At 44.5% G+C, this 14,032-nt stretch overlaps 1 protein-coding gene across 1 annotated transcript in view; it reads right to left on the bottom strand.

Annotated features, from left to right (window-relative positions):
• Positions 1-229: 229 nt before the first annotated feature.
• Positions 230-14,032, bottom strand: part of npr1b (natriuretic peptide receptor 1b) — a 37,919-nt gene continuing 24,116 nt past the window's right edge. Inside the window, exons 5-21 of the mRNA XM_067238321.1 lie at positions 11,642-11,736; positions 10,686-10,821; positions 10,495-10,579; positions 10,225-10,345; positions 9,894-9,968; positions 8,863-8,940; positions 8,592-8,696; positions 8,437-8,508; positions 7,793-7,952; positions 7,194-7,349; positions 5,218-5,386; positions 4,745-4,891; positions 4,479-4,602; positions 4,125-4,193; positions 3,651-3,825; positions 3,401-3,499; positions 230-2,973 (exon numbers count right to left, since the gene is read on the bottom strand). Coding sequence (XP_067094422.1) covers positions 2,825-2,973; positions 3,401-3,499; positions 3,651-3,825; positions 4,125-4,193; positions 4,479-4,602; positions 4,745-4,891; positions 5,218-5,386; positions 7,194-7,349; positions 7,793-7,952; positions 8,437-8,508; positions 8,592-8,696; positions 8,863-8,940; positions 9,894-9,968; positions 10,225-10,345; positions 10,495-10,579; positions 10,686-10,821; positions 11,642-11,736 — 2,015 coding nt within the window. The 3' untranslated portion in view covers positions 230-2,824. The remainder of the gene's footprint in view (positions 2,974-3,400; positions 3,500-3,650; positions 3,826-4,124; positions 4,194-4,478; positions 4,603-4,744; positions 4,892-5,217; positions 5,387-7,193; positions 7,350-7,792; positions 7,953-8,436; positions 8,509-8,591; positions 8,697-8,862; positions 8,941-9,893; positions 9,969-10,224; positions 10,346-10,494; positions 10,580-10,685; positions 10,822-11,641; positions 11,737-14,032) is intronic.

A 14,032-nucleotide genomic window follows, 5' to 3' on the forward strand; every position in this document is an offset into this window, starting at 1 on the left:
GTTGGTCCAACAATTCTCTGTTTAAAGCGTAGTCACTAGTCCTTTTATATATATATATATAATTGGCAGAGGAAGTTTGTGTGTTAAGGTGATGTTGTTTAAGCTCAATTGATATGAACAGAATAGAGTTAAATGTTTTACTGTGTAACGCTACACACATATCAATATCATTCAGTATGTGAGACCAAGCACACATTATGAGGGAAACACAAAGGAAGAAACTCACATGTATATAATTTTTATTGATTCAAGGAGAAAAAACTTACCATAGGGAAACACATTTAGGACTGACATGTACAATCTGAAATATACATACTTAATCAGTCTGATGCTTCAGTACAAGTGAACACTGCTGGCTTAAAACCTGGTACCACTAAGACCAGTCACTTTGAGTATGAAACTCAGTCATTACTGTGACCACCAAAACAAAATATGGCACTTCAATGCATCCTACGTATGAGTTCTTCAGTTTATTCAGACATCCTCTATGCCGATACTTCACAAGATTTTAAAAAGTTTGTTGTAACATGTCACAAAAATAGAAAATTCCGGTGTGCTTTCAGAGTGGCAGTCCACTGGAGAAAATTGGGTGTTAGACTTCGCAGAGTCAAATACCAAACTTCTTCTGCCAAAATGTTACCTGATGTAATACAAATCTACTACTGCTGTTGTAATGCATTGCAAACTGTTATCGTAACTTTTTTTCATTTTGACTACTGTCTTGTACAGTCACAAAGCAGCATAACTGCTGCCAGTACCAAGTTGCATTTGCAGAGTGTAGAATATATTTGAGTGCAATCTATGTTGAAAACAAGCGGGACTATTTTCAAAGGCAATTATTAAAAACATTTGTTGTGAGAGTAACAATATTAAGTACTGTAGAGTGTTGTTGAGGTGGAGTAATATTTTCTTATTTGACCAAAGTGTAGCAATGTAGGTGCAGTTCTTTTGCCCATGAAGCCTTGGGAAAATAATGGACGAATAAACGTAATAATGTGTTCTCGTATGACACAATTATAGGCACTCACATTGCAAACACACATCCATGGCATGAACGCACACTTTTCCTTTCTTGCTCCCTTTCCTTTTCCTCCCCCTACTAGATTTCTCAAACCCACTCAAATAAACAAATCCAATCTCCAGGCTCATTTAAAGTGGTCAGGTCTGAGACAAGGCAAAACAATACTACTGTAACTTTACCACAGGAATCAAGTTAAAGTCCTTTACAAGGCTAGAATGGACATACTGTCGATACATATTCAAGTTACATAATGTGACTAACAGTTTGCAACATCCACAATCACTCTACAGTTTTGTGGGTCACAGGGTAAAAAAATAAAACTGTACTAGTGGTGCTGTATCAAATTAACATTACATTTAAAAAAATCTTTAATACAGAAAAGATACACACTCAACATTTGACACACTCTCAAGATTCCCCAATGGGTGTGAGAGCACAGTTCTTTGATTCTGGGATGTACGGTATTCTACTTTTCCAAACCATGTTCATTCTGCTTCATCTTCATGTTCCATGACTGGAACCTCTGGCTCCATTTATTCTCTCCTACAATACATTTTGCTTCTTCCATTTCAACCCCTTGTTCCCCTCCTCATTAGGGTCCTGAGTAGGGATGGGTATCGAGAACCGGTTCTTGTTTTGAACCGGTTCCCAGTGGATCGATTCCTTGGAATCGTTAGCAAAATTTCTTAACAATTCTGTTAACGATTCTCTGTGCTGTTGCGCATGCGCAAACTTTTATAGTTTATTCAGACAGACTGCAGCAAACATGGCAACTAGGAAGAAGCGTTCTAAAGTTTGGTTGTATTTCACACGACAGAATGACAACAACGCCACTTGTAACGCGTGTAAAAAGTATATTTCGTTGAAGGGAGGAAATACTACAAATATGAAGAAGCATTTCAACACAGCATGGAATGAAGTTACTGGAACGTCATGTGTTCGATGCATGCAGCAGTGCAGCTAACGTTCGCGCTTCATCTCTAACTATCTAAGGTAGAGCTAAACTGCTCAAAAGTGATCACAACCACTTGTTACTGTCTGAAGCAATTTGCCTTTATTGTGTGTAGTCAATCTAGTTATCTTCTGTCCCGTCGTTTGAAGCATACATTTTAGCTCCGGCATTCGTCTCCCATTAGTATTGATCTTATTAATCATTTCACGTTATCGGGGCGGCGTGTGCTATCAGCAAACGTTCGCGTGTCCCATTATAAAACTGAGCATATCGATTTTTAATCCATTATTAAACTTATCATTTTAATTGTTTAACCTTTTAATAGTCCTGTTAAATGTGCCTGAAAACGTCTAAACAACATACCCAAAGTACATTGAAAGCTGTTGTTGAACCATTTGGAGTACATGCATGTAAATGTTCTTTTTTGAAAGGTGACACTGAAGTTATTTCCCCTGTTGTTAGGACCCCTGTAAGTCCTACTGGTGTTGAGTAATAGAAGCTTGAACACAAGGAAACTGAAAGTTTCTATCTCCGACTAGATTTTGTTTTGAAAACAGAGGCCTGAAGAGGCCTAGAGGTGGTAGGTATTAGCTCATTTCAGAACCAGTCAAAGCCAAAAATTAGTTTAGAACGAGTGTGTGTGTGTGTGTGTGGGGGGGGGGGTGCAGGACGGACAGACCTAGTTGGCTGTAGAGGGGAGAATCGATAAGAGAATCGATAAGGAATCGAATCGATAAGCAGGAATTGATAAGGAGTCGGAATCGCTAAAATCTTATAAATACGCATCCCTAGTCCTGAGTTCGGGTCTCCCATTCCTTTCCAACCCTCCTTCCCTGTTCTCCTTCCCTCCTTCACTCCTGGCCCTTACTTTCTCCCAGTAGCCAGTACGTGGTCATCTTGCCTTTTCCCTTCATCTCCACGTCTCCCCTCAGCTCGAGCTGGAAACAGTTGAACTCCTGCAAGACGTCCTGCGTGGCCGCTGACACATGGATCTTCAACGCTGCACAGAACAGAGAAGTCACAGTTTCATGTCACCGTTCTTCACAAGAAGTCCTTGCTACGAAGCTAGCAACGTTCCACCGTGCTGGTTTCGCTATTCTTTTTAAAAAGGCCTCAAAGCACTACTCTTGCTTAGTACTTTATAAATGTAATCAAACAAACGCTCTCATGTTCTACAGCCCACGTCATCAGTTGACCTTTAGGTTAATTTGAGTGCTACTGCTCAGTCAAGAGAGAAAGAGGATACTGTGGAATAACTTGTGCTTTATGGAAAAATCATGAAGGTCTCCTTACTGCTAACAGTCTGAAGGACTGCCATATTGGATTGACTAGCACTTAAATCACTTGAGAATATTCCGTCGTTTTGAGCGTGTGTGTATGCTTGAGTGTGTGGAACTGAAGGGCAGCGTTATCTGGAGAGGGTGTACCTTCTCCGTTGGACTCCATTCGAGAGGAGGTGTTGACTGTGTCCCCAAACAAACAGTATCGGGGCATCTTCAGCCCTACTACACCTGCACACACTGGACCTACACACACAGACACACACACAGACACGCACACACACAAACAAGCAGTCAGCAGGAAAGCTGGAAACATGGAATCATTTGAACCTTTCAACAGGTAAACCACCCTTTTGTCTGGACAGTCCGTATTCACGTTGCTGCCAGGCGCCCTTACCGCTGTGGATGCCGATGCGCAGTTTGAGTTGCTGGTGAGGCCGATGGCGGATCTTGAACGTGCGTACGGCGTCCTGCAGCGCCAGGGCCATGCGGGCGATCTCGCGCCCGTGCAGCTTCCCGTTCCTCACCGGCAGCCCTGACACCACCATGTAGGCATCTCCGATAGTCTCCACCTGGGGGCGCCAGAGAGTCATCCGGACGACGAGGGTGCAACATATCTCAAATGCACCGATGCAGAGTTTGTTGACAATAAATGGCTTTTAAATCACTTTCTCAGAGAGGTGGACTATATAAATAGTACTTCTGTTTAATTATATTCAATTACATTAGATTACATTAGATTCTTGTCTGATCAAACCCCATCAGTGAAGAAGAATCAGAAGATATTCAAGACCACAGGAGAAAAAGAGATGTTTGTCGAGAAACAGAAGAGAAAGAGAAATGTGTCTGTTGAGAGAGACTGCTGTTTTACCTTGTAAACATCAAAGTTGTCTATGATGGCATCAAAACACGTGTAGAGATCATTGAGCAAGGTCACAACCTACAAAAAAAGAACAATTTGAACCCCAAAAATCTTACAAAGCATATATTACACCATACATACCAAGAGGTGAAAGTGCAAAACTAAATGCAAAAGGCAGTTCGACAAACAAGGAAGCGCGAGGTGAGGCACACTGAAAGCGAGAGAATGATGGTGCGATTTCCGTCAAAAGAGAGTAGTCACACCAGTGGGTGTCTGAGTGAAATCTTACATGGTGGAGGTGTCCTGAGCGTCAGACAGGTGTCCTGTCTTACACTGAGCGTGTACTGGCATAGCCAGTCTCACCTGCATGGGTGTGCTCTCCGCAGAGATGGCTGTGAATCCCACGATGTCGCTGAAGTAGATGGTGACAGAGTCAAAGGCCTCGGCCTGCACTGTCTCCCCTCTCTTAAGCTGCTCCGCCACGGAGCTGCAGAGACCAAATCAGAACCGTGTGAGAAGTGTGTGTGCGTGTGATCGCCCAGGTGCAATGCAAGTGCTATATCGCGGAGCCTCTTACTAGCAGCTGTGCGTGAGAATGTGTGTGTGTGAGAGTGTGTGTGTGGACCTACTGGGGTAGTATCTGGTAGAGCAGGGCCTCAGCCTTGCGCTTCTCCTCGTGGTAGGCCTGGGTCCTGTCCTCCACCAGCTCCTCCAGGTTGTTGGCGTACTGCTCCATGCGTGACAGCAGGTTGTCCAGGATGTTAGTGCTGCACTCCCTACACACACACACAAACAAGACAAAAATCAGCTTTTTATCATCTAGAGCTAAGTTGATGTAACCAAATGATACAATAATCCAAGGTATGATTCTTGTGATATTTTTTGGTGGATATTTCTTAGCAATGCCAGTGGCTGTGATGGGGCTGTAACTAAACTTGTACGGTTTGTAACGTGGATTTTGACAAAAGCTTTTGAATGAGTCAACCTGCTTTCTAGATGACTGGCAAAGCAAACAACATGTTGATGCACCCCCATCCTATGTAGCAAAGCAAGCAGACGGTTATGCCGTGTGGCAGCATCGGCAGGCGGTGCGTCCTGGTACCTGTTCTGCTTCCGGAGCAGCAGCTTGATCTGGTTGAACTCAGGCCTCTCGGAGGGCTCCTCAGCCCAGCAGCGCAGCATGAGCTGCCCCAGCTCCTCGCTGTGGCTCTGGGGGTCCACGGTAGGCCGCAGGCACGGCCACTCGCCCAGCACCACCCGGTCCACGATCTCTGAGAAGGGGGGAGGCGGGTGGAGAGGTGGGGGTTGGCGGGTGGGTTTTGTGTGTGTGTGTGTATGGGGAAGAGAGGTGGGGGTTGAAGGATGGGTGGTGTGTGTGTGTGTTTGGGGGGGTGAGAGGAGAAGTGGGGGTTGGAGGAAGAAAGATGGGGTTGGACGGTGGTCAGGGATAAAAGGATGGAAGAGGAGGGAAAGATGGATGGAGGGGTAGGTGGGAAAAAGGTATGTCAGGGGGAGGGAAGAAACAGAATATATTTGGGTTGAGTGAGGATGAGTAATGGTGGGAGTAGGTACATGTTGTACCAGCATCACTTTGCTCTCATCCCCCCCATTTGAACATCTGTAGGTTCAGTAAGTGGCAAACCAGGTCTATTCACAGTTCAAATATATATTGTAGGTATCCAATGGCTGTCCTTTCTGAACAAAGTAACAAAAATTTGCTTTTTCACTTTGTACCCAACATCAAATACACACAATAAATAAATAAATAAATAAAACTGGCCCTGCACCAGCAAACAATAAAAGGCTCTCTGGAGTTGTGATCTGTCATATGGATCTTTTCTTCCGCTTTCATCATTTTCAAGGAGATTTTGTTATCTTTTGATTGTGCCAGTCTGCTTCCTTTGACCTCCCTTGCTACAGACTTCCACTGCTTGTAAACCTCAGAGTCGGTTGAAAGACTGCTGTTCAGTGTGCGTGCGAGTGTGTGAAGAGGAGTGTGCTTGAGGTTATCCACTACAAGACGATCAGGAGGATTTTGCATGGCAAATTCGGTTTGCTCTGGTAATAACTCAACCCATTTTCACGATGTAGCAATGAAGATTCAATCAAGAAACTTCTGAAGACAATGCAAAGTGTGAATGTCTGCCTCAGCCTACAACTCATGTCATGTATGCTTGAGTACACACAGTTCTGTCAGCATGAAGCAGTCATTTCCGGTGTGTCAGACAAATTCAAATTGCAATCTGAAGTCCTGATTGACACGAGAAAAGATTAGCTTTTGAACACCAACCAGGCAGATGAAAAGGATGGTCTATTAACCTGTCTGTCAATCAACTTTCCATTCATCACACGACCAGGTGTAAACACAAGCAACTGGTTTGATCAAATCTGTGTGTGTGTGGGCGTGTCTGGAAGTCTATGCATTTAATGATGGTATTGCGTGTGCATGTGCATGAGTGTATGTAACGTATGTATGTACAATGTTATTTGTACTTTAACAACAGATGTGTCCAAGTCCCCTTTTCTTAGAGACAATAAAGTTGATCATATCTTATCGTATGTGTGCGTTCAGTATGTGAGTGTATACATGTGTGTACCGTGGGAACCGTGTGTGTTTGTATGTGTGTATTTGCGTGAGCGGCGTGCATGTAAAAATTGAAAACAAACAGGTCTCCTGAGGAGTTAACTACCTTAATTGCACAGCAAGTGCTTCACAGGAACTTCCCATCGCCTCTTTAATTCCCGCAAAATTAGTTTTTGTTGCCTTATTGTGCAAATTTAGCCTGTACATTTATATCCAGACTCACAGTACATTAAGTCATTTCACATTTGGTCTATACAGCGACACCAGCTAGGGTGTCATGGTAACTCCAATAGAACTGTAAGCTCAACACTCTACACTAGCAATGGTGGACCCACTGAAATACCTTGCTCAGGGCATCTTGTAAGCCAGAAGCTTTACGGAACATGTATTAACATACAAGGTTAAGGGTTTGGATCATTCTGTCTTGACTGCATCTGTAGAAGTGAACAGATGCTTTCCTTCAAAGACTGTGAGTGTGCTACCAGGGGCTTCACCTTTGGGGCTCAGTGGCTCCCCCTCCAGGTAGAAGGCTCCGCGGCGCAGTGCCACCTCCTGGACAACTATGCCGAAGCTGTAGACGTCAGCCTTCTGGGTGCCGGCCGGAGGAGGGCTCTCCAGCCTCAGCAGCTCAGGAGCCATCCACAACCTCCCTGGAGAACGAGAGGAAGAGGGAGGGAGGGCATGGGGGTGAGAGGGAGAGGGATGGAAGCTGCTGATGGGGTCATGTTTATCTTTCCGACCAACAAAACAAAACAAAAACAAAAAATCCAATCATGTTGCGGTCCATTTCAATTTGTCACACAGTTAGCGCAACTGCTATCGAGAGAGGGAATGTATGGAAATAGAATCGCAAAATCTATCTTTCTACGAAGCTCATGTATAGGAACTGAACATTCTCCCTCCCTCCCTCCCTCCCTCCCTCCCTCCCTCCCTCCCTCCCTCCCTCCCTCCCTCCCTCCCTCCCTCCCTCCCTCCCTCTGCCAGCCAGCAAGCCAGCCAGTCTGCCTGTAATGTGTGTAACTCTATGCCATCATTCTGTGAAACTATGGCAGCTCTCCTAAGACAGTTGAGAAGCTGTGCTGGAGAGACCTACGGGCGTAATAGGCGTGGGCATCTTCGTTGTCGCTCTCCGTGCGAAAGCTGGACAAGCCGTAATCGGTGATTTTCAGAACAAAGCGGTTATCCACCACGCAGTTAGAGGACTTGAGGTTGCCATTGGAGACTATCACACTGTTGTGGAGGAAGGCCATACCCTGGGGAAGGGAGGGAGAGATAGAGTGAATAAGGTAGAGAGGGAAGTAGGGAGAGAGAGCAGAGGAGACAGAGAGCGGTCGCATGAAGAGAGGGGAGAGAGAAAATTAGATAGAAGGATAGAAGAGAGCGGGATTGAAGGATGCATGGTGATAGAGCCAGGGATAGATATAGCACAAAGGGAGGGGACAGATTCAGAGGTATAGACTTATAATTCAAAAGAGACAGTGTACAGCCAATGGGAGATGGCCAAGCTATTAGCCTTGAAAAAATGAAAATCCTCTACAAATTACCAATGAAGAAAACATAGTTTTGCTGACAATGTGAAAGATAGATCTATATTAAGTTTCTGTGGCCTGAGGGAATACAAAATGTGTGTGTACCCAGTACTGAGCTTTGAAACACAAACAATTATTGTGCGAAATAGCATAAGCTTCAGCTTGGTTGTGTTTGTGTGTGTGTGTATTTGCCTGTGGGGAAAAATACCTTGACAATGTCGTTGATTAAGGAGTATCGGAACATCCAATCCAGGGTGATGCTCTCATTTTCCATGATGTCCTGAAGGAGAACACACATGGAACAATCACCTCTGTCACCTTCCGTTCAACAAGTAGGATGGTCAGAGGTCAGGGGTCAAATACCTGCAGGCTGCCCCGAGGGCAGTACTCCATGATGATGCACATGTTCGGGGGGTCGATGCAAGCGCCGATGAAGCGGGTCAGGTGCTCATTCTGGACATCACGGATCTGGGGAAGGAAGATGTTGGGTAGAACCGGTCAGGCACACACACACACACACACACACACACACAATGCTGGTGAATTAAAACAGGTACACACAGGAATACAGTACAGAATGACAAACACAATTAAACACAATGTAACGCTACATAACACCCATCATAAAACTCACATGTTTTAGTTCAAACAGCACTTTTCTTGTCAGCTCAATCCGTTTCTTGTTGATGTATTTTATGGCTACAATATTGCCCTGCAAAAAGAAAGGACATATTACATATCATCTGTGTTGGGAACGTTACCGAAAATTAGTAATTAGTTACAGTTACTTATTTCAGAAGTAACTGCATTACTTTACTAGTTACTGCATAGAAAAGTAATTAGTTACAAGGGAAAGTAACGTTTGCGTTACTTTTAATTCCTGCTTCTATTATCAAATTAACGCACACAGATAGCTTAGTTATAAAAATTTTGTGTTGCAGTGTGGGACAAGACAACTGTAAAATGTTATATCATTGTATGTTGATAATTAGTTGCCAGAAGGCAACGAACGGACTCAACTGTTGACATAGGTCGCATGTCTTGACAACATACCTGGCAATCAGTCTGTTTAGTTCTGCCTGGCTTAGAGACTGGAAATACTTCTGTTTAAAATCAAGCCTCGGCTGCTTTGATGAAGTGGCTCCGACTGCTTGATCAACGGAGCTAGCACTGGGTTCTTACGATTAGCTTTGTAGAAGCGTGTTGTTTTACTAGGTGCTTGTGAAGATTATAATTACTATTCTTCGCAGTGGATAAAGTTCTCGCACCTGCACACAAACTACAACTAACCAGTATATTTTTATCCTTGATCTGGACAGGGGAAAAATAATGTCTATATTTCCGTGACAAAAAGCTTGCATGGTCCGAACTGTCGGCCATGTGAGCTAGTCTAAAATGCGGATTTATTCATTCATACACTGAGTCGCAGTAAACTTGTTTGAGTTAGATTAAAAACAGGAAATTGGGGAATTCATGCAAGAAAAAAGTAACGAGTAACGAGCCCATTTAAATTTCAGTAATGTAACTGCGTTATTTAATTGAAAAAAGTAATTAGTTACAATACCGCCAAAAGTAGTGGAGTTATTCCCAACACTGCATATCATAGATATCAAAAGCTGTGGCACACACACACCAACAGACACACACACACACACAGGATCTAACCTTGTAGTAGCCTGTTTTGGCAAAAACTTGGAAGTTTCCATCTCCTGTCAGTAGAGAACCATAGTTGGAGCCCCTCTGAAGAGCAAAAGACATGGGAACATGGTTGCAGTATGAGTTTGTGTGCATGTGTGTGTACCGTTTGTGGATAATCTCGAAAGGATGTGTACCACTGGGGGTACAGGACAGAAGTATGTTTATATTGAAAGGAGAGATAATTACTGTATAATGTGTGTGGGGGGGAGTATTCCTGTGAAAGTGTGTGTGTGTAAAGTGTTCATGTGAAAGTGTGTAGTGTTCATGTGAAAGTGTGCGTGTGTGTATGCCGACTCACTAGAGACAGCGTGAGTTTGCTCCCAGCGCTTCGTAGCACCTTCTCCAGGTTGCTCATCTGAATGTCTTCCCAGGAGATTCTCCACAGCTGGGCCACCAGCTCATTCTCCAGCTTCAACTTCCTGCATGTGTGTGTGTGTGTGTGTGTATTTGTGTGACAGAAATGTACCAAATACAAATCAACAGGAATGAAGTATAAGAAGAATAAATGGTGATTTGTCATAAAATCCATCACACACATCAGTCCAATCTGTGGAAGGATCCTACTCACCTGTAAATGAACACTGTGATAGTGAGGATGATGACAATGATGAAGAACACCACAATAGACACCATCTGGTGGATGGTTATGGTTCCTTGGAGAGAAGAAAACACAGTGACACACTGTGCGTGTTCAGTGTCACTGTCTCATAAAAGAGACTCAAAGTTTCACTTCAACACGAGGCAGGCTCAGGCACTGACTTGTGAGGCAGTCAGGGTTGTCGTTCATGAAGCCGCAGGCGGGCACGTCGCGGGGAACAGCGCCCCCTGGCCACTGGATGACCGTCCCCGGCACAGGCTTCAGCTTCTTCTCAGAGCCGTTGTACACCAGCACGATCTGGCACCAGCACAACCAACATGGCGTGGATTAGACCAACATTAGTGGCTGGCTTTATGGTTACTTTATGGTGAATTTGACTCTATATACTGTAGATTATGGATTGAGAAACGACTGAAAAAGAACGACACCAACACAGACACACACTCACAACTTTGTCCGTAAAACCACAGCTATTTTTTATTGTCCACAATAGAATATAGGGATAATGATTATTGAGTCTACTGGTGAGTTACTCTCACACACACACACACACACACACAACCAGCACTCTCACACGCACGCGCACACAAGCACAAAACCGCAAACTCTGTCTCTCTTCCTGATGGATCAATCATTAACTTCAGAGTGTTTGTGTGTGTGTGTGTGTCTGGGTGAGTGTGTGTGGAATCGTGTGTGTGCATGCAAAAGGGGTTCTTGAGATGAATGCACTTTATATAATTTAATTAAAAGAACTTCCTGATTCCAGGCACCATTAGAAGCATCAGAGGCCCTTTTTGTTATCTTAGTCATGTCATGTTACACAATTACAGAAAAACACAGTTTCGCTCCAAATGTTGCAACATTTATCTTTTGAGAGCAATATCTAATCCGATTCAATTCTACATAGACAGTGTCTGTCTATGTAGAGCATCTACAGCTAACAGGAAGGCTAAGCTGTCTTCCTGAGTTGACAGGTGTAATTTTCCATCTGTGAAGCACAAACAGACTGTGTAATAAGACTAGCACATGGATGAGTGCTATAACCCTTGAGTTTTGCTAAGAAAAGAAGTCTGTTTGAGTTTGTGTGTGTGCTGTAGGTCTGTGCAGGGTGAGGTACCTGGAAGGTACTGAGGTTTGTGCCTGCCATGTCCCACAAGGCAAAGTTTGTCTCTCTGTCTCCGTTCTCATCGATGTGGACCAGTCCTGTCACACCTGGACAGAGGGAACAGGTGACAAGCAGAGGCTTAGGGAATGAGAGAAAGACAGAGAGAGAAACCGATCGGTCCTAATCAAAAAGCAGAACGCTCACAGATGAAACCTTCCATCCAAGGAGCCACTAGGCACCTATAATAACGGAACATTGGCGCAGGAGCTCAGATTACCATTTCAAAAGAGTGCTGAGTGGGAGATGTTAGCAGACACGAGAGAGTGAATCACCTTCACCGGCTAATCACACAAACAGGCAGCAAGGTGTAAAACGGACAGCAGCACACGTAAACAAACGCTGTCATCAAGAGAACATCTCTGTAAGTGGCGGTGAATAGGACACGCACCTGTGTTTGAGATCACACAAGGCAACACACTGTGCAGGCCTTGTGTTATGAGCTAAAACACACACACACAGGCACATATCATGAGATGAGAAGTCTTTTGTCTTGTTGCCAACATCTTCCTCGCCTTGGCCCGTTTATCACGTGAAATGGCAGGGTTATAGCTTTCCCATCATGCATATCAAACCTAGGGGCTCAACTATCTAGACACCATTTAATTTCCTAGCCGGATAACCATCCGGTCGTGTCCCAGATAATGACCACCAGGGCACCAGTAACCTATTGAGCACACACTGCAAGGGGTTTTCTTTATGTCGGAGAGAGAAGAAGTGACATTTGCGGAGTTGTGACAAGCTAAGCCATTAGCAGTTAGAAAATGTCAGATCTAGATGAGGTTATTGCAGCCATAAATAACTGCTGCAGGTGCTGTGGCTGCCAGTGAAGGTGTAGGAGATGAGACGCCAGCGATATGAAGGGCTTGTTTAGACAGATGGAGATGGGGCGGTAGGGAGGTCACACACAAAAACACAGCGGTACATAAACACACACAACGTGTATTTGAGTGCACACACTCGCATACAGTGTCTGCACCCACGTTATTATTAGCATGCATGATATCTGCACAAGCAAACACAATCCCCTTGAAGATGAACACACACCTCTGTCATTACACAAGCGACCCCGGTTTAAACTGACACTCATTGGCCATAACAAAATAAACTGTCTCTCACACATGACTTCCCTTTTAGAAGAGGTCTCACACACAGATGGGCAAATGATTAACAATGCTGTTTACGTTAAGGTTGGTTGGTCGGTTGGAGATGTTTGATCGTCTGGGGCTGTTGCGGTGGTGCCGGGGTGGGGGGGGGGTATGATTTAGCAAATACTTAGCAGATGTAAAACATTTAGCATTGACCAGAGAGTAATGTGTGCACTATAGTAGGTAGATGATGTCCTGATTTCCAGGAATACTGGTAGGTGGGAGGGGGGGGGGGGGGTGTTACTGGATGGGCGTGCCCATCCACTAACCGTTAACTCAACTAGGACTGAAACCCTCCATGACTGCAAAGTTGTGGAAAACTGGTGCAAAATATGCAACACAAAAATAAATACAAATACTGACGAAAAATTACTAATTCCTCCCTCCAACCATACAGCCACCTTTAAACCCTCACTGACACTTCAATGATTTACTTTAAGTTTAAATACATAATCAATTTGAATGACAATAAAGTAGCATTCGTTTCTTCGTGGTTTCCCTGATGTGGATGAACCTAACTGTGTTAGCTCTCCCTGCTCGGTAAGGGACTTGGGTTACAGTCTTCCTTTGTGCCACAGAGAAGTGAGCCATAGGGGGCATTCAAACAATATGCTCACAATCAGAGCAGGACTTCACCTCTCTGCCTGGAACTAATGCCAGCCCTCAAAAGGGGCTGGACTTTACTAGCTTACACAATAGGTGCGTTCGACTTCATGCAGCACCGGCGTCGCCTGAAGCCACCTGCAGCCTGGCTGACTTGAAGCAGCCAATGGCATTCTCAGCTTCAAGTCAGCCGGCTGCAGCATGAAGTTGAACACAGCTAATGAACGAGAGGCAGATGGCTGAGCGGTGAGGGAGTCGGGCTAGTAATCAGAAGGTTGCCAGTTCGATTCCCAGCCGTGCCAAATGACGTTGTGTCCTTGGGCAAGGCACTTCACCCTACTTGCCTCAGGGGAATGTCCCTGTACTTACTGTAAGTCGCTCTGGATAAGAGTGTCTGCTAAATGACTAAATGTAAATGTAATGACAGTACGTCATGAGGGAGAAGGTGCATGGGGTCAACATGGAGCTAATCTGAGCAGGGGATTATTTCAGCCTCAAATCTGATCTGTGATCAAGGAAGTCTTCATTGTAGCATGTCGCGCTGATAACAGACCAGCAGTCTCTTTGGACTGCCACCGGCAGAGAAAGGGGCCAT

This window comes from Osmerus mordax, chromosome 6 (assembly GCF_038355195.1).
Source record: "Osmerus mordax isolate fOsmMor3 chromosome 6, fOsmMor3.pri, whole genome shotgun sequence".
Taxonomy (NCBI): Eukaryota; Metazoa; Chordata; class Actinopteri; order Osmeriformes; family Osmeridae; genus Osmerus; species Osmerus mordax.